The 24,411-nt window shown below is 43.9% G+C and overlaps 1 protein-coding gene across 2 annotated transcripts in view; it reads left to right on the top strand.

Annotated features, from left to right (window-relative positions):
• Nucleotides 1–14,261, top strand: part of KLHL24 (kelch like family member 24) — a 68,642-nt gene extending 54,381 nt beyond the window's left edge. The window contains exons 4-8 of one of the 2 annotated variants that reach the window (XM_088458202.1): nt 1,012–1,130; nt 2,590–2,778; nt 3,948–4,136; nt 10,030–10,065; nt 10,525–14,261. In XM_088458202.1, coding sequence (XP_088314328.1) covers nt 1,012–1,130; nt 2,590–2,778; nt 3,948–4,136; nt 10,030–10,065; nt 10,525–10,725 — 734 coding nt within the window. In that variant the 3' untranslated portion in view covers nt 10,726–14,261. The remainder of the gene's footprint in view (nt 1–1,011; nt 1,131–2,589; nt 2,779–3,947; nt 4,137–10,029; nt 10,066–10,524) is intronic. The other variant, XM_088458203.1, reaches the window with a different exon arrangement.
• Nucleotides 14,262–24,411: the final 10,150 nt, after the last annotated feature.

The following is a 24,411-nucleotide window of genomic DNA, read 5'->3' as shown; positions in this document are numbered from 1 at the left end:
ATTATAAAACATATATTTTCAAAAGTTATTGCAATCCAATTGTATATATATAATTTCCTGATGATTTATTTTGCTGTATAACAGCAGATAATTATAGTTCACTAGTTATTAATATGTCTACAGCTCAGAGAGTGTGAAGCAGACCTATTAACGTAATAGATTAAGGAGTCGTTTTATCATTGATGAAATGGAGCCTCAAGAAGTATACCTTCTTACAGCCGCATATCGCAGTGATAAAAAATTATTTTGCCGAGCAATTTATGAAACAATTGTTGCTGGGACAGCGGCTTACATAAAAGCGCGTCCCAGTGAAGACCATATAGTAAAGTGATAGCTATCTTTCAGATCTGTGCTTTCCCATATTGGGACATACACTACGGATCGCTATTGTGATCGCAGCTACGATTACACACGCAGGCCTGCTGCGAAAATACGCTAATGTATGCAATCTTAAAGCCGTCGTACAGTCAGCATAGAGACACCCACTACCGCTATCTCACATCTGTAATACCTTACATTCCTATACATCGGTAACAACGAGTAACATCGGCCCCACACGCACAATTACAACGGGTCTGACCTTCCTTAGAAATTGCTAATCTCGTCGCACGCAGTAAGTACTGAAGCTGCGCATGCCGTCGCAGTAGCTAATTTATGCACGCCCCAGTAACGGTGTTCAAGCGGACTGGCACGCCTGCATTTCTCCGACCACTCCCATGTCACCACGCCCAAACGTTCACCTCCCGTGACTCGCTCTGCGATGGCTTTGTATCTGCGTAAGTGCAGTCACAATGCTAACTCACGCACACGAGCGCCGTCGGCCGTTCTGCGTCTGTTGTTGCAATTGCGTTCCGTAATGAATGAGGCCCAAAGTTCTAAGATATTATAAATCTAACCTTGGGTGACAAATAACAGATAATACTTTGTCTTTATTCCACCAGAAAACAAAAGCCATTGAGAATAACCATGTGTATGTACATAGAGTATATTAATGTATATATCCCTTTACAGGCGGCAGGATCAACAGCCGTGATGTCTGGATTTATAATTCCCAGCTAAATATTTGGATCCGAGTTGCTTCATTAAACAAAGGGAGGTGGCGGCATAAAATGGCTGTCTTACTGGGGAAAGTACGTTATAAATATACTGTATATATAATTATATATATATTTACTTGCTATTATATTAATGGTTGCAGATTTGAAAGTTCAAATTGGATTGCCATCCCCACATAAAAACACATTAGTGTTTTTCAAATTATTTTCTTTTGTTGCGTTAAAAATACAAAAAAAACAAAAAACAAAAAGGGACTTCTGTCGGTATTTATCATTAGGACCCCATCTTTCAACTCCGCTAGTTAGAAAACAAAAACAAAAAAGTTTAAAAATAAATGAATAAAAAAGAAATATATAAACATAAAATTGACAAAAAACACCAGACATGGAAAAACATGATGGGAACAGTGACATAAAAATCCGCCCCTGTCATTGAATTAACTATTTCAGTTTTTCAAAATATTGATGGATTTATGTCTTAAAATAATAGTGAGAGTAAGAAGAGATTGGGTATGACGCAGAGTGGGGCATACACCAGTTTGCGTGGAGTATATTGCGTGAAATTGCTCTCAGCATGCTCAGGATATGACCACACAACAGATGTGACTATGTACACTTACGTGATGTTGTCACTTAGCCCACCTGTGCCTGGAGCAGCCGAGCAGGGGAGGGGTGCATTCTAATGTAGACTAAGTACATCATGCAGACCTGCAGAAACGCATATATGCTGGTAGGAGACATAGCTGTTGCAGCTGCTGCAGGGTGCGCGTAAGTACATACTGATTATGATGACTTACCGTATACGCGGTGCATATGATGCTGATGCAGTGGTATACATATCCTGAGACCTGTACAGCTTTGCTTATGTGTGGATATATGCTATTTTGATGTGCTCTATTTTAAGAGTTATTTATGCCCATTTTGCTACCCTATCTGCACGAGTCCCATTGGGACTTTCTTAGCGATTTTTGTTTATTTGAAGGTTCTTATTACATTGGTTGAAGTGTGCCAGCAACTGTAGGGTGCTGAATGCATACCATTATAGGGAGAGGGATAAAACCCAATGTACTGGCCCTCACAGTGACAGAGAATTCATGCCCATTTGTGGGGAGGAAAGGACTGTGTGCCCTTCTGCAAAGCCGGGAACACTCTTATTTAAATAATCCTATGTCACAAAAATGAATCAGTGTAACACTGTGCTTTTGTGTTTGATCCGCACCTGTGTCACAAAAATGAATCAGTGTAACACTGTGCTTTTGTGTTTGATCCGCACCTGTGTCACAAAAATGAATCAGTGTAACACTGTGCTTTTGTGTTTCATCCGCACTGAGCAAGAACTATCCATCTTCTCCAATCAGCCAATCCAAGCTCCTGCACTCCTGCAGATACCACCCTGGCCTACAAATCCATTTGCTTCCCAGTAAAGCTGCGTGCAAGTTGGCTTGTGATATCTCAAAAGAATATTTATTGTGCGGTTTTACGCTATTTTTGCTGTTTGTAAATGTCGCAATAACTTCTGCATTGTGTGTTTCAGGTGTATGTGGTTGGGGGATACGATGGGCAGAACAGGCTGAGCAGTGTTGAATGTTATGATTCATTTTCTAACCGATGGACGGATGTTGCTCCACTAAAAGAGGCTGTGAGCTCTCCTGCAGTTACAAGCTGCGTTGGGAAGCTGTTTGTGATTGGTGGAGGACCTGATGACAACACCTGCTCGGACAAGGTAATCAATTCAGCTTTCTACTGAAACTTTAATATTATGCGGTTAATGTAAAGTCGTCTCGTTTACCTCGCGACTTTATAAATAGCACAATCATTTTTTGGTTGTTAAAATGTAGCTGGAAAACAATTGGATACATAGGAAAGTTCCGTGGAGCCTATTGGCGTTATATAAAATGCTAGTCGGTTAGCCACGGTCTGTTTCACGGCAACTTCCCACTATCCAAATTCTCAAAGATTTTCCAGTAAAAATCGGAACACCACGCGCAAAGCGTTCCCATCCTGCAGCATCGCACTAAGGGGTCTATTTATCAAGCAGAGAAAAGCGAGGAGAAGTGGACCAGTGGAGAAGTTGCCCATAGCAACCAATCAGCTTTCAAGTAGCATTTATCAAGTACAGTCTATAAAATAATAGGTAGGAGCAGATTGGTTGCTATGGGCAACTTCTCTACTGGTTCACTTCTCCACTCTTTTCACTGCTTGATAAATAGAGTCCTGAAACTCTGCAGTATACGATCTATGTGAAGTGTATGAATAAGTGGGGAAATCATCCTGACCTCCCAAAAAAGTATTAAATAAGACAGCTTGTGGCCCTAAGGACAGTGTAAGAGGCTGTTAGCGACCATAAGAGACGTCTAGGAGGCTATATTATAAGATGTCAAAGGATTGAATTGTACAACTTTTACTAATGAAGAAAGAAATGATACCAACATGTGTCTTTCAGCAAATAATAGCATTTAGAGTATTTCGGGGTACATTTATCTATTATGTTTTGTAAGTGTGTATATAAGTAGTTAGATTTTGAGGAAAAATACTTGCAAGTACCATCTCCATCAATACAACATATCAACATGCATGTCTCACTGTAACTGCATTAGTATTCCTTAGGAGGGGTGTATCAGAGGTACTTCACTAGATTCTGACATTTTCCATTACATTAAAATGAGAAAGTTATCGCCAAATTTGGAGCTGCGAAGTAAAAGCCGCAATGTATCACTTCCAGAGCCAAAGGATGTGCGACCGCAGGCTGAAATGACGGGCATCTGGCCCTGTAAATGAATAAAAGATAATAATGATATAATGCTCAGCTAGCATAAACATGCTGCAATATAGAGTTCTGACTGTTTTTTTGCATAAACCTTGCCATAACAAATACACTGCTTTGATACTCAGGTTCAGTGCTATGATCCAGACGTAAATACATGGTTGCTGCGAGCATCCATTCCTATTGCAAAGCGATGCATCACAGCTGTGTCCTTAAACAACCTTATCTATGTAGCCGGAGGGCTCACTAAGGCAATTTACTGCTACGACCCTGTGGAGGATTACTGGATTCACGTGCAGAACACGTTCAGCAGACAGGTAATTAGACATGATAATAGTCTGGTTTTAAAATAAATGATATTTAATGATAACTCCACCCAAAACCATGTTTCATTTAATGAGATGGATTGGGTATGATATCCTGGCGGCTGAACAGCGGAATCCCAATGAAGAGAGATCCCGACAGGAGAAAGTTAGTCTAACCCTACCCCTGTTCCCCCCTATCCCTCCCTTGGTGGAGCCTAACCCTAACACTCCCGAGGGGGTGGGTGTCTGACCCTAAGTCCCCCAGGGGGTGCTAAACCTAACCCCCCCTCCATGCACCCTAAACCTAACTCTCTCAGGCGGGTGCCTAAGTCCCCCTAGGGGTGCCTAAACCTAACCTCCCCCCCCACAGCTACTACTTACCTCTCCTCGGTGGCCTTACGATCAGGATGCTGGCTCAACATTCACAGTGCTGTAGGGATTCCGTCGCCGGTCTATTCTTGTTGATCGGGATTCCGGCGCCGGTATTTCGGCAGCCGTCATCCCGATCATCGGGATATTAACTGCATCTCAATGAGATATAAGAAAAAATTAACTGTTGCTTACTGTACCTTCCACCCTCCGATCACCTAATCTGCGGGGATCCCTGATGGATATAGTGGATCCTCTCTGATGATTTAATCATTCATCTATATGGAAAGTACATAAAGGCAACTGAGCTGGATGAGGAGAGAGTAGTATGGTGTGGGACAGTTAGATCCATCAGAGGGCCTAATTCAGCAAGCAACGCAAGTGAGAGAATGCACGTTGCGAGCCTATGTTTGCGATCTGCGCATGCATTGCATTGCGCGTGCGCGAACAGGTTGCTGAGTACGGTAAGGGCTCTCTCCGAGTACGCAGGGAGCCCGCAGAGACCTCCCATGTTGATTGACAGGAAGTGTCGTTTGTGGGTGGTGACAGGGGGGTGGTCGGCCGAACTCAGGTGTGCCTGTGCGTTCGCACGCCGTTACAGGGGCGTGCATAAATTAATCTCAGCAGCGCCACACGCAGCCGGGCGCCTCTCTGCGTGCAGGAATCTCTCAAGTCCTGCGGCAGGATCAGGTCTACCACGCAGCTTCAATGGCACTCGATGTTCCCGATGTTTACGCTGTCAATAACGGCATAGGTGGGCGGCTTTATGTTTTGCTGAGTGTCTGCTTCTTGTACTGCGGTCTCCATACGTATGCATTGATTAGCATATTCTCGCAGCGGCTGGGTGCGTGCGTCTGCTAGCGTGCGTTCCTTGCTGAATTGGCCCAGAGACCCTAGTAGTGCATTTGGGCAATGGTGTGTTAAAGTTAAGTGTTTCCTTTTATTTTAATTCATTAAGCTAAAACTGGAGTTTTGTGTGGAACAATCCTTTAATTACATCTACAACCAAATCAAAGCATATAAGTATTTTTTTTTTTATTATAGATCAAAATACTTTTGATGTTGGCAAAATTCCTAGAACACTGAGTTGGTGGTTTTGAAATATGTGTTTTTTTCATGGGAAGTGACATTAAAATTATGTAGAGTACAGTAACTAATTGACTGTATACAAACAAATATTTTTTAGAAGCAAATTCTATTTGAAAAACACAATATGAAAATATTATAAAGTGCTTTTAGCCACTTGAGGTAATTAAATGATGGCAGTTCCAAGTGGTGAAAATCTTTTTCAGTAGTTTGAGGCATTGTGACAGATCAGCACTTTGGATTTGCTAAAAATGAACACACCCAAACTTTGTGGTTCCGAGTCCAACCGAGTCCTGGCTCAGATCTCTTTGGGATTCCTAGTAGAACAGAGTCCTGGATCGGATCTCTTTGGGGTTCCTAATAGAACAGAGACCCAGCTAGAATCATTTTGGGTTTCCTAGTAGAACAGAGACCCAGCTAGAATCACTTTGGGGTTCCTAGTAGAACCGAGTCCTGGCTTGGATCATTTTGGGGTTCCTAGTAGAGCCGAGTCTTGACTTGGGTCTTCTTGCTAAATTCGGAACTTGAATCTAGAAAACATATCTTGCGCATTTTGGATTGCACTTAAGTCCCTCCCTCGTGATGTCAGGTGCTATGAGGTGGTCAACATTGACTGGAAATTAATGTTATTGATGTTTATAATACTATAAGACAGTGGTTCCCAAACTGTGCGCCGTGGCACCCTGGGGTGCCTCGGGACATTTGCAGGGGTGCCTCAGGTTGGTGGTCCAGCACCAAATCAAATTATTTATGGTCAATGTAATGTAAATATGTGGACAAACAGAAGCACAAACCTGTCCACAACCACATAACTAAGGATGACAGGGAAGCACAATTTACTTCACTTTACTACTTCACTAGATTTTTTTCTGAATTTCTCAATAAAAAAAGTTTGGCTGATACTCTAGGGCGCCGTGATTCCAAAAAGTTTGGGAACCTCTGCTATAGGAGCAAAAACAGATACAAGTTACATGATTTTAGCTGTTTATTATCAATTTATAAAGAAAACCGAAATCGAACCAAAACACTTCAGGGTGGTATTGCCAAAACCAAAACTTTTGTGGGTCATTTTGCCAAAATCAAAACATGGGGTCCTGCACACATCTCTAGTTTCCAGCATATAATACCATTTTTCCTGTTAAATGTGACCAGTCTTCATAGACAGCAGTGGCAGCTGCTATATGGATGGAACGTTCATAAGAAAGTTTCCTAACCTTTTATATAGAACAGTTGCCTGATTAGCATTAGGCCTCAGGCATATTAGCCATGAGGGGCTTCATTGGTTCCTGATGAATTGACAGGTGGCCTTATAAGTAATATTACACTAGCAGCGTCCTGCAAAGACTAATATATATGTACAATGTTTCAACCTAATATCTCTTGTGTGTTCATTGCACCAGAGTGAAAAAAAATACAGTATTTTCATTAAATGCATTTCCATAATAATGAACATTTATATATACTATTTCATATAATAAGTTACATACATTGGAGACTTCCATATTGTTGACTAAACTAGTACGCCAGTAGATGTAGAATATTGCTTTGATGTACAAACCAAGATTCTTATCTTTAAATGAATTTGAGTCTGCAAATTTTACCAAACATGGAATAGACTCCAGATAAATGCTATGTTTGCATAACATACTTCCCTCAGAGAGCGCCACCGCAGTAAGTCCAATGCAGTGGGCCTGGTGAGTCGCATCATTAATTCCCTGCCTCACACGGCTTAATGCCACTCATTGCGGCATCATGTAGAGAGAGAGGGGCCATAGTGACACTTAGTGCTAAGATTTCATCTCACCCACTGTCCCACCCATTTCACTAGGAAGTGGGTGGGATGAGGGTGACAAACTAACCACAATTTAGGAGTCTCTTGGATGTTCCAGGAGAGTAAACAAGTATGGTAACGCAGGGGCCGAACTACCGTCGGTGCAGCCGGTGCACTGCACCTGGGCCCGCTGCAATATAGGGGTCCACATTGCCCGTCGCCATTTGTAAATGCATTGCAGGCTGCAGTGATGCTGCTTGCCGGGCAGTCATTAAGGCTGTGATTATCCCGGCCAGCAGCTACCCACAGAGAGGACCAAGGCACAGTGCAGTCAGTCAGGCTCAGCACTGCAGTGCACTACTAGGTAATAAATCCCAGTAGTCTCTGCAGTGGGGTCAGAGGAGCATGTGCTGAGCTCTGATTGGAGGATCCCATCACATGCTCCTCTGACCTGGAGTTTAGCAGCAGTGCAGCCTCATGGGTGTGACTCATTATGAGGCTGTAACTGCTACTCTGCCGGCTGCCTGAGGAAGCTGCTGGTGAGTACACTGTGTGGGGACTGCAGGAGGCATAATGTGTGGGTACTACAGTGGTATAATGTGTGGGGACTACAGTGTTACAGTGTGGCATAATGTTTGGGCACTACAGTTAGACATAAAGTGTGGGCACTACTAGTGGCATACTCTGTGTACTACAGTGACAATGTGGGCACTACAGGTGGCATAATGTGTGGTCACTATAGTGGGACATAATGTGGGGGGCACTATGGACCTCATTCAGAGCCGCTCGCAAAATGCGAGCGCTCGCTCTGAATGAGGGCGGCCGCTTCTCTGTAAGACCAGTGGGTGACCACCCACAGCTTTAGCGAGCGGCCAGGTTGATGGTCGCGATGGTGGTAGGGTTTTGTGGTCGGGTCTCGTCTGCTGCAAGCCCCAGTGAGCTTTCGGCTCTAATAGGGCCGGAAGCTCACCACTGACATCACGAGTGATGTCAGTGGGGTCGCCCCCAAACGGCAGGCATTCCTTCGGGAATGCCTCCGTTTGGCCAGCCACCCACCCCCCGCCTACAAAATGTTGCGAGCTGTCGATCACCATCGACAGCCGCCCCTTTTGTAGTGAGCCCCGGAGCAAGAGAATTTTTCTCTCACTCCGGGGCTTGCGCACGCGCAGTGTGGCCCCTGCGCGTGTGCAGGGCCTCAACATCGACCCGCTTGCGAGCGGGTCTGAATGAGGCCCTATGTTGGTTTAATGTGTCAGGCACCCACTGCATCTCCCCATCACCCACTGCCTATCACCCACTGCCCCTCTCTCTCCCTATCACCCTCTGCCTGTCACCCACTGCCCCTCCCTCTCCCTATCATCCACTGTCTGTCACCTCTTCCTGTCACCCTCTCTCTTTCACCCACTGCTTTTCCCTGTCACTACTGCCTGTCACCTCTCCCTATCACTCTTTCTCCCTGTCACCCACTGCCTATCCTCTCTCCCTTTCACCCATTGCCAGTCAACTATCCCTGTCACCCTCTCCCCCTCTCTGTCACCCACTGCTCCTCCCTGTCACCTCTCACCCTCTCCCCTGTCACCCACTGCCTCTTCCCTCTCCCTGTCACCCACTGCCTGTTATCTCTCCCTGTCACCTCTCACCCTCTCCGTCACCAATGCCTGTTATCTCTCCCTGTCACCTCTCAACGTCTCCCTGTCACCCACTGCCTGTTATCTCTCCGTCACCTCTCACCCTCTCCCTGTCACCCACTGCTCCCTGTCACCCTCTCCTTGTCACCTTCTTGCCTCTTTGTCTACCTCTTGCCTCTGCACCCACTACCTCTCCCTGTCACCCACTGCACTTTGAACGTGGAGGAGGAGGGGGCCCAAAGCAAATTTTTGCACCTGGACCCACCACTCCCAAGTTCTGCCACTGTGGTAACGTATACATATATGTGTAGGTATGTCATTAATCTTCTAAGATTATATATACATTGTCAGCTACCTGCATAACCATTCATTGTTTGTTTGCACAATATGCCCCCTTATTTACCATCATGCTTCTATAAAAGTGACAATCCCTTTCTGTTTAGAAGGCAGATTTGATCTCTTTATGTAATTTCACAGACTGACAGGGCTCCTCCCTTTTTTGTCTTCCATTAAAATAAATGAATGTTTATTGGATGGTAGAGACGGACATTTTGAATCAGTTTAAGTGATTCTAAATAACCACTATACATTACTGGTCGTATGTGCCTTTGACTTGAGTTATACAGTTCCAATATTAATCAGAAAGTAGAAAAAAAAGTCTTTTAACAATTAAAACATTAAGGGAATGGTCTGTGTGGATGGTGCAGTCTTGATAGCAGCTACAGTAGATCTGGTATATTGAGGTTGATGTATTAAGCAGTGAGAAGGGGACCAGTGAAGAAGTTGCCCATAGCAACCAATCACCTTGTACCTATCAGAATTAACTTGATAAGTGCTCACTCATAGGTGATTGGTTGCTATGGGCAACTTATCCACTTCTCCACTCTTTTCACTGCTTGATACCTTAACCCCCATGTCACAAACAGCCGTGTGCTAGTTTAGGATTTACCCTGCCTTTTATATGCTTTAATAGCTACTTAGCTCTTGTATGTTACATTGCTATTTATGCAGCCCGTCACTGAGATGTTTCTAATTAATTCATGTCCTTTAGGTGATAGGGTCTCCAGAACAGAACACAGTTGTCAAGGTGAGATTGCTCACTGTGCACCCTAGTAGATCATATCATCTAGTAGCGGTGGTGCATATATGTTTCCGCTTATATAGTACTATACAGTGGGCTTATTGCTTTCAAAGTAAAATATTAAATACAGGGGGGTTAATTGTACACAAATATTATCTGCTAGCCTGGGACAATGTATCTACTGTAAACCATTATTATGGTGGTCTTTGCAGTGTTACAACAGTGGAATGGGAAAATGTACTAATTAAACCATTGAGGGGTTTATGTATCAAGCAGTGAAGAAGTGGACCAGTGGGGAAGTTGCCCATAGCAACCAATCAGCTCTTACCGATGGGCAACTTCTCCACTGGTCCACTTTCCCGTGCTTTTCACTGCTTGATACATAAACCCCATCATATTGTACCGTTACCTGCTGCCGTCCTCTTGCTGGCCGCAAGATAATAAAAGTTTCTCTTCTTCTTGCAGGAGAACTGCGGCATGTCCGTCTGCAATGGGAAAATCTTTATACTTGGTGGAAGAGGTGAGAGCGGAGAGGCGACAGACACCATCTTGTGCTACGACCCGGCGACCAGCATCATTACTGGAGTAGCAGCCATGCCCCGGCCCGTCTCTTACCATGGCTGTGTGACAATTCACAGATACAATGAAAAAGCCTTCAAAATGTGAACTTGAAGACCGGATGTGCTAAATGAACACATTTAAGAGACACTGTCTCATCCAGAAACTGGCCTTGTATTCTGTGCGCGGTTAAAGGGAATCTGCCATTAGAAATGTTTATGATGATGATCATGGAGTCCGAGCTTCCATCCAAAAAAAAAAGGGACCAGATATTCTCTTCTTAGAAGAAGTTTCTTTCATTTGCAGGCCTGTCCCTTTACTACACAAAGAGATGTACTAAGTTTATATTGATGGAGGGCGGAACTATAAAATTCTACCATATGGATAACTTTGTGCTCAAAAACGTAGACGTCTAAACAAATTGGCATAATGCTGACAGTAATCCCCGATAAAATAACCTGTTGGGTACTAACATGATGATAGGTTCCCTTTAAACTGCTGTAATTAATCCACATTTATTTTTACTTCAGGAAATCTGCCAATTCTAGTTTGCTTGGCCCATGCCTTATTATTTATCCCTGCGGGAAAAAGACTATTTGTATTATTTGTAAAAACTACTTTTCTATGCACTCTTTTCTATGAATGCTGGTTGTGGAACTTGCTTGTATTTAACACGTGGATGACTTGAGAGCATGATTTCAACATTATGGAAATTGCGCTCCCCAGAGGGCATTTGTGAATTACCCAAGATGAATATTCATTTTCCCTGTGTGCAAAACTGGGATGAACGGTGTTTTAGTGCCAGTGAGCTGTATCGTCATGGCGTCTGTCTATCCGCATTTTTCTGTACAATAGAAATTCAGCAGAGCGCACCAATTACAGTGACAGCAGGAACACGGGACTGATCGTACAGTATAGATCGTCAGTCAGCTCAGCTGGTTGCCATGTACCAGCAATGTGTCTATAATGCACTGAACCACTTGTAGTGTGAAATACATTGTCTGAGCCCTCTGACACTCTCACCCAGTGGCGACACCCGCAACATACTCAGGAAATTGACAGTTTATGGCAGGAATCTCCCTTTCAGGTACTTGGGTCCCAGTGTCATTTTATTTTCCACAGTGACGTCTTCAGTATTGGAGCTTATTGCATGGGTCATTGCTTTCTGCTCAAGATTTTTTATCTTTAGACCCAGGTGGATAACAGTCATACATGAAATCAATATGTTAATCATTACAGAATGCATATGTCTGTGCTATGTAGACATTATATTGTTTTCAAATGTAAACAATGATCAACTAGCAGTATAATAAGTCAAGAGGTGAGTAAAGTACCATCGTTGTGTCATTTTTAGAAGACCATGAACTAGACATGGACGTTAATAAAAAAAATAAAAAGAAAGTAAGCTATAACTGGAATTAAAATAACAAAATAAGATTAATATGATATGACACCTTTCTTCCATGGGAATGTACTTAATGGTCACTTAGGACTCCAGTGTGACCTGGATAGGCTTGTTGCATAGAGTAATACAATTAGTGGAATCAAGTTACCATAATTGTTTGCTGTGCCTGACGAGAAAAAGCAAGCATTTAGGTATCTGGAGTACACCGTGAAGTTATACACACATAGGAGACCAGTAGTCTTGTGATCACATGACTGACTGTTCTAGATATGGGCCAGCTAAAGATCATTCTGACACAGATAATGATGTCATGTCTGATGATGTCATCAGGCCAGTCTACCTAGGAAATGTACAGAAAATGTAATGCATATGCAGGGCTTAATCATGGCAGCAGTACGTGCTCAAACTACTATTTATCCTACAAATACACAATATCAAATTCTAATATATAATGTGTTTTTTTTTCTCGTTTTTTGCATAACGATTTTAAGTGTTTGTTTAGTGCTAAGTTAATGCTTGTTAAGAGTGTAGAACAAAGCGTTTTATTATACATAGATGAAGACGTTTTAGCACAGTTATGGTATGACAAATTGTTATGTTCCTTCGCCATATCGCTTTGGGTCATGTTGCATTTTTAATTCCGCAACTCTTTCCCTAATACTGTCTTCCTTAACTTATAGTGCATAAGGAAAGTTTGTGGATCCGCATGCGCTGATGAGATTGCAGTCTACTTTACCTACAGCTTTTTTTTAACCATTTTGGGAGTGATAGCAATTGGAGTTCTCAAATTTATGTCAAAATTGTCATTCGATAGCTTAACAAACCCCATATTATATATGGGTAACGTACAGCAATATATTAGTAGTCTCTGAAATTATATTTGATATCGGGGGGAAGGGGGGTACAGAGATATGTACTAGATATATACAAGATGATACTGTTTCATAATACCATAATAATAAATGATGCCTTACAATAGAGATTAATGTGCTTTTCTGAATAGTCGGAACTACAATATACTCTGCTGGAAAGGCTACATCCAGGCCCTGTTTTTTAATGAAAGAAGTTGAGACATATTTACCGACATTCACATTTTACTCTCTGGGAGTTGTCAAGAGAGGAGATGCAGGTGGGGGCGGCGCCAGACAATCTACGTCATTAAGCCCCGCCGCTTGCGGTAAAATGCAAATCCAGCATATTTGACTAGGGGGTGAGGCAAAATTACCCGAAATATCGAGAGCCTCCCGCAGGTCCCAGGAGGGTAGGCAAGTATGAGTTGAGATCCTGTTGGTGTGTTATTCTCTTCTCAAACCAAGATTTAATTCTGTCTTCAGCCAAATTAAACGGTTACATACACAAAGCTACTTAAATAACCCTTAATGTGTCATATAACATGCATAACTCACATGTAAGTCTTTTTTGCCCGCTTTATATATTCTTTCCGTAAAAAGTATTTCTAATGCCTATGGAGGCGGAAAGGGATATTTTTGTATACATGTTGATTTTGCTAATACCCCTTTTCCACTGCTGCAATAACCCGGGTTATTGCCGAGGCTACCCGCGTCGCAGTTCAGTGGAAAAGGGTCCCTGAAAAATAACCAGAGTGAAGTGACCTGGGAATCCAACGTAGGTAGCTACCAGGGTTCAGTGTGAATGGGGCTAAAATTAGCTGATTGGTGGTTGTGGAGCAGTCACCTCCCACTTTTTATGACCTCACAAGTTTAGCAGGGCAGACCTGGGTTCAGTGTGAATGGGGCTGACCTGAGAATAACTCATATCGGTGGTGAAGTGTAAACGGGGTCTGACCTGGGTTGGAACCATGTCCGAAAACCCAGTTCGAACCTGGGTTTTTGGTGGAAAAGGGGTATAAAGGGAACAGGAGTTGCTAATGTATACAAATGTAATGGTATAGAGGCAGTGATACCTCCTGCCTCTAATGAAAATGTTATCAGTGAACATTGAGTAGAAAGGGTTGCTTTCTTTTCAATCAAACATAACAGGAGGGAATAATGAGGCATAAAAGTGCCAGTAAGAGAGAGCGTGGGATTTCACAGTGACTGTGTCGTCCTCTGTGTTTTTTTTTTTTTTTTATAATACTGTACAGTAACTTCATAATATAACAGTTGTATCTTTTTCTTTTGATATTTTGGACCTGTTTTATTATAACTCAGCAGAAGCTCTGCACAGGTAATGTGACGGTTATGCCACTGTTGGTGTCTAATCGCAATAAAGATTTCAAAGGAAAAAAAAAAGTTGCGTATTGTTTATTTTAATATTGGTGCTATGGGGTAGATGTTCTACTTGCATTATTATAGGACAGAAAAAGACAGCAGGCTCCCAATCACCATTTCTCCAATTCTGAATTGTTTTAAGTCATGCATGTATTTTATTTAATTGATTTTACTTATTGATTTCTTTTATATTGCTGTTTGTTAGGAGTAAAATACATAATATGATCTCTCTACATTCTGCACTTTATGTACTCCTGTATTCCCTAGTGTAATCCCTAGTTCTGTGCCTTTATTCTTGACCGCTTGGTTGATATATGCTTTGAATAACCAGTACTTAACAAAATAGTTTTTTGTGACATACATCATTTTGTTTTTTATTATTTAACATACAATCATTAAACCCATCGATAAAAATCCTGTTGGAAAAATCATAATCGAAAGCCCTTTCTCCTGCAAAAACGAAAAATCCCTTTATGGCTTACTTACGGCGCTCTCTCGCAAGATTACATAGGCAGAAGTGGTACAAGTACTGCCAGCTGCACTCTTATCCTTATCTCCATCTCCGGAAAACAATAGGAGTTTCTCTGGAAAGGAAAAAAATACTTCTACTTTTTAAATAAGTTTTTTGGACTAACTGAAATGATTAATCTCTCTTAACCTAAAGATCATATCCACAACCTACTTTTAGCCACCACACTCCTACATCACTTTGCTGTCTCCTAGAAATACACCAGTTTTATAAGTTATTTGTATTATATATTTTTTAAATTGATATCATACTTGTCTACACTTCCGGAATGGATGGGTGGCTTTCAAAAATTGGGTGGTGCTCCCAGCCACCCAGAAAACTAAGCAAGTCTCCCGCACTTCCGTCCATTGCCAGCACCCCCCCCCCGTGCCTCCCCTTCACCTCAGGGTTGCCTACCTTTAATATTCTCTTCCCGGGAGAAGCCCGGGTAAGAGAAGCAGCAGGGGGCCGACGGGGGCGGGGCTTGACGATTCGCGTCATTAAGCCCCGCCCCTCGCGGTAAAATTGCCGCGATTGGGCACAATTTACATAGGGGGCGGGGCCAAATGCTGTGATTCATGCAGAATCACAGCTTAAGCCCCGCCCCCTTAACGGAGACCCGCGATTGCCGCGGGTATTCTCCTAATTCTGCCCACTTCACTAGGAAGTGGGCAGAATGCGGGAGAAATGCCTACCATTCCGGGGGTGCGGGGGGTTACCCGAAAAATCGGGAGCCTCCCGCGAAAACCGGGAGGGTAGGCATGTATGCTTCACCTGCTCACAACCCCTGCCCCCAGAGCTTAAAGTGGTCCCCAGAGCCCCCCCCGCCACGCTAGTCTGACAGGCCAAAACAATTGTGAAAACTTTTCTCTACACACACACGAACACACTGTTGTGTTTAGGAAATGGTAAAGTGAATGGCTGGGGGCCGCCTAGGCACTATATCATCAGTGTTATTTTTCTTCCATGCCTTTTTTTATGGGATCCCCACAAACCAGTCTATCAGGGGTATTCAATATGGGTGCGATAACATCGTTTTTGCGTTAATATTGCAATTATGACGTCATTATTGCAGGTTTTACTTTTACACCCTATTCAATTTCAAAGACTTATCGCAGTTTTGACAAGTCTTTGATAAAAAATGGTGATAAGTTTTCACCATTGAATAGTTGTCGAAAAAAAGTGCAGAAATGGGGTTTAGGGGTGCAGCTTTAAAAAAAATAGCCTGCACCCCTGAGAATGACATTTAAAAAAGAACTGTCAAAAAAAGTAAAAAAAAAAAAATAGGGACACCCCAAAAAATTACCTTAAAAAATGGGGTGCAAAAAAAAAAAAGGGGGAAAAATTGTTAAACAATAGGGAAATTGGTTCAGGGCTATTCTGCATGTATGCGGCAGGTGTTTTGAAGAATAGAATTATAGCGGCAGGTGCACAAATGCAGAATTTTTAAAAACTGACTTTAGGGACATCAAAATATGCTAGTACCCATTTTCATGTACCCCAAATTTGGTGGGATAACTTAAAAAAACGAAAAAAATACTCTTCTGCATCACTTCTTCAATGTCGGGAAAAAAACACCTGCTGCGGCTATTTAAATCCCCGACTTTCAATTAAAGGCTAAAAGGGGGGTACCCATAGTGTTCCCCCATGTTTTTACAACTTTAGGGGGGTCTTACAATTATTTTAAGGAAAAATTCATAACTTTACACAAATCCAACTTCAGAGTTTCCCGTTTTCGTTAATTTTATATTGAATACGGGGATAAGCGGGAGCGCGCACCAGACTTAACGCAGAAAAAAACTCCGATATGAAACGTTAACTTCGACAGTGAAGTTAACGTTTCATATTGAATACCCCTCTATGTCATTTGGAATCCCAATGTTTTTTTTTGCAACCCCTATGTATTGCCTTAGCTTGATTCTTTCTTTACATGTATGCTGATTTCTCTGAAATAAGGGACCTCTGAAGAAATTAAGCCTCCCTAGGCAGACAGTGAGTGGCTCTCTGTGGGACTTCTGTGCAGATACTTGGTGGAGGTGGAACTAGTTCCAGCTACCATTAGAGGTGATGGAACTCCGTTCCACCCCATTCCTGCCCACTTTAACTCCTGCCTCTGCTCCCCCCTCCACCCGCTCCTAACCTCCCTCGCCCACCCATTTATAGAGCACAAGTGGGCGGTACGGGGACCCATGGTGCGGTTTGCGGTGAATTGCATCATCGTAGCCCCAGCCCCCGCTATACAATGCCTATGTTCTCTGCACTGCATAGCGGGGGCTGGGCCACAATGACGCAATCGAACTGCCCACTTTCTGGACCACCACGCCCCCTCTCCCCCGACACCTGGCTGCCCCCTTCCAGGGGAGGGGGCAGCAAAGTAGGCAAGTATGATTTATATTGATTTATGGCAGGGGTAATTCATCATGCAGCCCTCCAGCTAATGTGGAACTACAGATTCAAGTATGTCCTGCCAGTTTTAATATTTGGGCATACTTACACTGTGGCAGGGCATGCTGGTATGTGTAGTTCCATAACAGCTGGAGGGTTGCATGTTGAATACCCCTGTTCTATCTTTTTTCCCACCTCTCATGTTATGCCTTCTCATATTTTATAACAGTTAACACCATCCGCCTCCACTATCCTACTCTGTTACTTCACTGACCACCATGGTACCTTGGTTTATTTGTCACACAACACTATATAGTCAGACACCATATGTAAAACCTCTTATGTCAGGCTGCGCCTGCTGTCCTGCGTTCTCCCACTCTTCTCAATTCCTCTAACATGTTATCACCTTGCCTATCGACTGTCTACAAAAAAACCTTCTCTTGCCCTTTCCTCTCTCTCCAGCTACAATCCAATTTCTCTCCTTCTGTTCGTCTCCAAACTACTCGAGTGATCTATTTAGAACTGCTTCATATGCTTTCCTTCCTCTAACTCCCTCTACAATTGGATTTCGGTCCACAATACACAGTCCTCGTTATAGAAGCCAATAACCTTCTCTGCTAAGGTCACTTTTACTGGTTCATTCTCGTTGGGCTCTTTGCTATTTTCATCATCATTGACCGCACTGTCCTCTTAAACAACATTCTCTGAATTGGCTTATATGGATCTGTTCTCTCTTGGTCTACTTACTACTGTACAACTACTCCCCCTCTTTATTTACCACCATATTCACCTCCCCTCCTCTTCCTTTACCTATTAGTCTGTCCCAAGATTCCATCCTCAACACTTTGCTCTTCTCACTGGGCACATCCTCCCTTGCTGAGCTAATCCGCTTCCTCAACTATGACACTGATGACACTCATCTCTATCCACCCCCCCCCCCCCCATCTTGACGGTTGTCTCACCGCTATCTCCTCATGAATGTCCCAATGCTACCTGAAACATGTCTAAAACTGACCTCATTACTTTCTCTTCCCATTCTAGAGTATTATCTAGAGTACACTACCTCTCACATTATTCTCATTGTGGTAACACCACACTTTCCTTTGTTGTGTATGCTGCCTGTGTGCAGCACAGAAGAAGGGAATGGTGGGTAGGACAGAATATATAAAAGAAGTAATAGGGGAGGAAAACAGTTGTTCTGCTAAATTTTTATTTAGAAATGCCTTGCAACATTTTCATTCCATGGAATGACAAAGCAAAACCAAACTTGAAGATTTTACCATTCAAACTTTGCATTTCTGTGACACAACCTGATCCTTTGCAAAATGACTTCATAATCATATTTTGCTCATCTTTATTCCTAACCATTTAAACATCATCATGGCTCGTCAGTGGTATACAGAGAATATGTATTCATTCACATCAGTCCTTGGACTATTGGATCTTCTCAGGCACACAATCACCCCGTCTACTTTGACAGCAGCCAATTAACCTAATAGTATGCTATTGGAGGAAACTGGAGCTTCCAGAGGAAACCCAAAAACGAGGACAACACACAAACTCCACACAGTTTGGGTTGTAAAGAGAATTAGACTGTCACAACTTCTGAGTGGATCGCGTGGATGCTGATCGTACACGTGGAGTTGACTTATACCTAGACCAGGGGCTCGGAGTCTAATGTATCGGTGGCCTTCACCAAGCACCACCACAAGGAGCTTTGAGCTACTCTGCTCCAGATACGCATTTTACAGCCCTCTGGGTTCCAATGTTTGGACTGCAGACAGGCTGTTATGAATCCCAAAGCTTGTTCCATCTGAACTTCGTAGAACCCAGGCTAGTGAGGTCTTCTGCCACTAACAGCCATCCATTGTTTCCTTAGATCTACTGTATAAACGATCACCAGTACTTCGGTGGCCGCCTGGTCTTAATACTCGGGGTAGTAGCGGTTCACACGAATATACTATGGGATCTGGAGGCGAGAGGAACAGCAGGAATTGGTACAGTCAGTGTCTCGGCTTAGGAGCCGATGATGCGGCTTATGAGCTGATGAAGCAACTTGGGAGTCGGAGGTGCAGCTAAGAGCCGGGAGCAGAAGTTTGGGTACAAATGGTGCGGCTTTGAGAGCTGATAGTGCGGCTAAGGTGCCGATGGTGCAGCTTTGAGCCGGTAGCAGGAGTTGATGTATTAGAGAAATGGCTTTGAGAGCCGATGGTGCGGCTAGAGAGCTGGTACACAAGTTTGTGTACTTGTGATGCGGCGTTGAGAGCCAATGGTGCGGCTTGAGTGCTGGTACACAAGTTTGTGTAATTGCGATTCGGCTTTGAGAGCCGATGGTGCGGCTCGAGAGCTGGTAAGACAAGATTGTGTACTTGCAATGCGGCTTTGAGAGCTGATGGTGTGGTTTGAGAGCTGGTACACAAGTTTGTGTACTTGAGAGCCGGTACACAAGTTTGTGTACTCGTGATGCGGCTTTGAGAGCCGATGGTGCGGCTTGAGAGCTGGTACATAAGTTTGTGTACTTGCGATGCGGCTTTGAGAGCCGGTACACAAGTTTGCATACTTGAGAGCCGATGGTGTGGCTTGAGAGCCGGTACACAAGTTTGTGTACTTGCGATGCAATTTTGAGAGCCGATGGTGTGGCTTTGGAGACAGTGGTAGCACAGAAGCTGCTGGTGCGGCTGGAAAGCTGATGTAGTGGCTGGTAAGCTGATGGCAGCACAGAAGCTGCTGGTGCAGCTAGGGAGCCGATGGAAAGCCTGGTGAGCTGGTGGCAGCACGGAAGCTGCTGGTGCGGTTAGGGAGCTGATGGAGAGGCTGGTGAGCCGGTGGCAGCACGGAAGCTGGTGGTGCGGCTAGGGAGCCGATGGAAAGGCTGGTGAGCCGTGGCAGCACGGAAGCTGCTGGTGTGGCTAGGGAGCCGGTGACAGCATGGAAGCTGGGGAACCAGAATACACTACCACGAGGAGACACAGAATACTGACAATGCAGCTGAGCCGATAGAACCTACAGGAACACTATAGTCGGCGAGGTGGCAAAAGGCCAGCGTGCACAAATAGCAGGAGGAACCAATAACGCCATGCTGTGGATAACACATGACCTCCTGAGGTGTGCAGATCGCCCAGCAACTGAGGGAACCGGAACAACAGCGTCATGACCAGGTAAACTGCTAGAGGGAAACAAGTTGTGACAGCGACTTGTAACACAGGCAGACTTGTCGCCCTGGGTGACTGGAGTGTAGTCATCAGGAATGGGTCAGAATCAGGCAGACAATGTGGTACCAGGGAGTGAGCATGATCAGTTCAGGGAATAGCTGATGTCAATACCAGAAAATCACTAGACCAGGAGAATAATTACACAAACCAGATCAAAAACTTATAATTTGCACTGGGAATTCAAAAACAAACGCTGAAATAAGGGGTCTAATACTCTGGCACTGAACAGTGCCCAGAGACTTCCTTTTATAAAGAGAGGAGCTTGAATCTGGTACTATATGTGACGTCAGTTTAAATCTGAGGCAGAGTGGTGCACGCATCCTTATGGAAGCCACAGCCACCTGTCAGAACCGCAGCAAGAAGGAGATGCCCATAATGGGAATGGGAGTCCAGGGCTGCCAAACCCAGTAAGTGAGCACCGGATTCCAGCATGCTTTGACATTAAGCCTCACTCTCTATGGATGGGCACTGAACACTCCACAAAAGGCTTATGGGGAAACGTCTTGTGAAATTTACAATGAAGCTGGGGAGAATGCACATTTGAAGACTTCATCCAACAACGTTCTTCAGGACGAAAAAACCCTTCCAATCCACCAGGTATTGAAAGGCCCCTCAAAAAAAATCTGCAGTTCAGAATCTAACTTACCTCAAACTCCACCTGAAGGTCAACAGAGGTGGCAGAAGGAGTATTTCTTGATGATGAAAACTGATTAAAAACTAAGGGTTTTAGGAGAGAAACATGAAACATTTTGGGAATCTTGAGTATGGATGAAAGTTTCAGTTGAAATGCTAATGGATTAATTACCTGAAAATGTTTAATTGGTCATGGTGGGATCCTTCAGGCACAAATGTTTTGTTGACAGCCAGACTCTGTCTCCCGGCTTTAAAGAAGGAACCTTCCTTCTTTTCCTATCTAAGTAGAACTTGTAGCGCGAGGAAGCCTTACACAGCATTTTGATAAACTGCCTGATGCTGTCACGGACTGCCGGAAGGGGTACTTATTCACAAGTAGGGAAAACAGGTAGAACAGGATAGAACCTATTCTGGATGAAAAAAGGAAAATTACCTAAGGCTTTGTGAAAAAAGTTATTATGGGTGAACAGAGAAACCCAGTCATCCTGGTTAGCAGAGACATAGTTCAGTTTGCCTGTTGCTCTGTGGGTGATAGGCTGAAGAGAAACTCAGCTTAACAGTAAAGCTCTTGCAAAGTGCTTTCCAAAATTTGGAGGTAAATTGTACTCCCCTATCAGGGACAATATTTTTGGAGAATCCTTAAGATTACTTTGACGAAGACCTCTGCCAGCTTCGGAGTAGGCAGTAGACCCTGTACAGGAACAAATTGGGCTGCCTTGGAGAACCTGTCCACCACTATCCAGAGGTATTCAATCCTTGACAGGAAGGTAACTCTGTAATAAAGTCCATGGCGATATGGGTCCAAAAGGAAACTTGAGGCTAAACTTTGTACTGAGCACAGGTAGAATAGGCTGACACAAAGTACTTTACATCCCGACATACAGATGGCAACCATTAACTCCTGCAGATGAAGTCCAGAGTATTTTTCACCCCTGCATGACCAGTGAAACGGGATGCATGTGTCCACTGAATGCAATTTTGATGATACAAATTATTTTCCAGGAGGTTTTTTCATGCTGCTGGTTACAGAAAGAAAACAGTCTGGATTCAGAAATGGCTTGTCCTCGTAAAGCACTTCTTTCTCTGTGGTACAGAATGCGTGAGAAAACACATCAGCCTTGATATTTTTGTTTCCTGGGCGATAAGTGATAACCACATTGCAACAGTTGTAGAACCTTGATCACCCGGCCTGGCGATAATTTAGGCAGTAAGCTGTTTGGAGATACAACAGATTTTTATGGTCTGGGAAGACCGTCACCGTGAACTTTGCTCCTTACAGCAGACGCCTCAACCAACCGTAGAGGCGTCCACTTCCAGGAAGAAAAGCTGATCAGGGTTAGGTTGCCTAAGAATGGACACCGAAGTGAAGCACTGTTTCAGACGAGAGAACGTCTTTTCAGCTTTGGGAAACCAAACTCTGGTATTCTGGCCTTTCCTCGTAAGTGGGTGTGGATGAGTAATTCCTGATGAACTGTGTATAAGAATTTCAGGACCGCAGAATATGCAGTTTTTAATCCTGTAGGACAGGGCAAATTGGCAATGGCCTCCATCCAAAGACTGGAACTAGAGATGATGTATCCCAGAAATGCAATCTCCTCTTGCTCAAATACACATTTCTCCAATTTACAGTAAAGTTGATTTGCACGAAGATGAGTCAAAACCTCTCACAAATTTGCAATGAGTCATCAAATATTTAGAGAATATTAGGATGTCATCCAGATAGACCACTACATTCTGATACTGATCTTAAAACATATGGTTCATGATTTTTTGAAATACAGCTGGTGCGTTGCTTAACCCAAATGGCATGATCAAATATTCAGAGCCGCCATCGTGGGTGTTAAACGCTGTCTTCCACTCCTCTCCAGGACTGATCCTTATCAAATTGTAGGCCCCACATAGATCTAGTTTGGAAAAACTCTAGTCCCTTTATTCTGGTCAAAAAGCTTGGAGATCAAGGATAGGAGTTATCAATCCATAAATGTGATGGAATTCAGCCCGTGGTTGCCAATGCAAGATCTGAGATACCCATTATTCTTTTTGATGAATAAAAGGCATGCTCCTGCACTTGACTTGGAATCCCTGATGAAGCCTTGTTTGAGGTTCTCTTGTACATACTCTGTCATAAATTGAGTCTCAGGAAAGGACAGAGGGAATACTCGACTGTCAGTACCAGCAGTCTTAGATGTCACTGGCCTGCCTCAGGTTAGAGATGAAATAACACCTGTCAATACCAGCAGTCATGGGCATGACTGGCTTGCTTCCAAACACTAAGCTGGTCACTGGTTGCTGGCCTTCCCAATCAGAATCCTTAACAGAAACCAGCTGGGCTCAGCCTCAGACAATAGATGACAACACCTCTTTCAGGTGTTACCACTAACCTCCAGCCAGAGGCATCTTTAGAGAGGAGGGGGTCCGTGTGCATCCCCCATCATGGGCCCCCTCCTCTGACCCCGGCAGCCGACAACTGACTGACGCATCTGGCTGACCACTGCAGAATCAGTAGACTCTGGGCACTAGAGTGTGCCCAGAGTCTACTGTGCATGCGCAGAACGCCGGGGAAATGGCGCGGCTGCCATTTTCTCAGCGATTTCTTCACAAAATGCTGCAAAAGTTGCTGCGGCAGCCATTTTCCGGCATTTTCAGCAGCGCTGAGAGACCCGACACAGGACCTCGGAGAGGCAAGTTTTAGATCATATTGGTGCAGGGTGTGCGGTGCACCCCCCCCCCTGGAGCCGGGGGCCCGTGTGCACCGCACACCCTGCACCCATTATCGATGTGCCCCTGCCTCCAGCACTGATAACTCATCAGCCAACCACTATAAAAGTCTGCTCAGTACATTTCTCCAGGGCCTGAGTATAAATTACGTTTTCATAGATGCTCCTGCTTCAGGACTATACTTTCCAGTATAGTTTGCTTCCAGTGTTGTTTCAACTCTGGTTTTCGATCTCTTTAACAGCAGCACAGGCATACCCACATTTCCATAGGTGGTATTTCCAGACAGAGTACTCATACTAGCTAAAGGGGCCGGCTATTTAAATTAAACGCTCGCTCTTTGCGGTCTGTTGACGCCTCTATGTCTGAGCGAACGAAACATGCGCTCGCTATTTTGTAAAAATGCCCCCTGGCCGCTCGCATCCTACGTCATCTCCGCTATTTATTAGATTAATCGAGTACATCGAAAGGCATCTGAACTGCTCGCAGTGCTTGTGGTTGGATTTTCCTACCACAATCATGCAAACAGTTCAGGCTAAGAAACAACCAAGTGACATGGTCGATGATGCTGCTTTGTTAATTATGCACACCCTTAAAACGCCCGTTTTGACCGTTTGGCACCCCTGCGTTCGGATCACCACTCCCCGTTTTCAAGCACCTTCCCCTGTTACCACCCACAAACGCCTCATCCTGTCACTCAAATTA

The sequence above is a fragment of the Taudactylus pleione genome, unplaced genomic scaffold, assembly GCF_031769625.1.
Source record: "Taudactylus pleione unplaced genomic scaffold, aTauple2 ptg000815l, whole genome shotgun sequence".
NCBI classification, from domain to species: Eukaryota; Metazoa; Chordata; class Amphibia; order Anura; family Myobatrachidae; genus Taudactylus; species Taudactylus pleione.
This window is presented reverse-complemented; position numbering and strand designations above follow the sequence as displayed.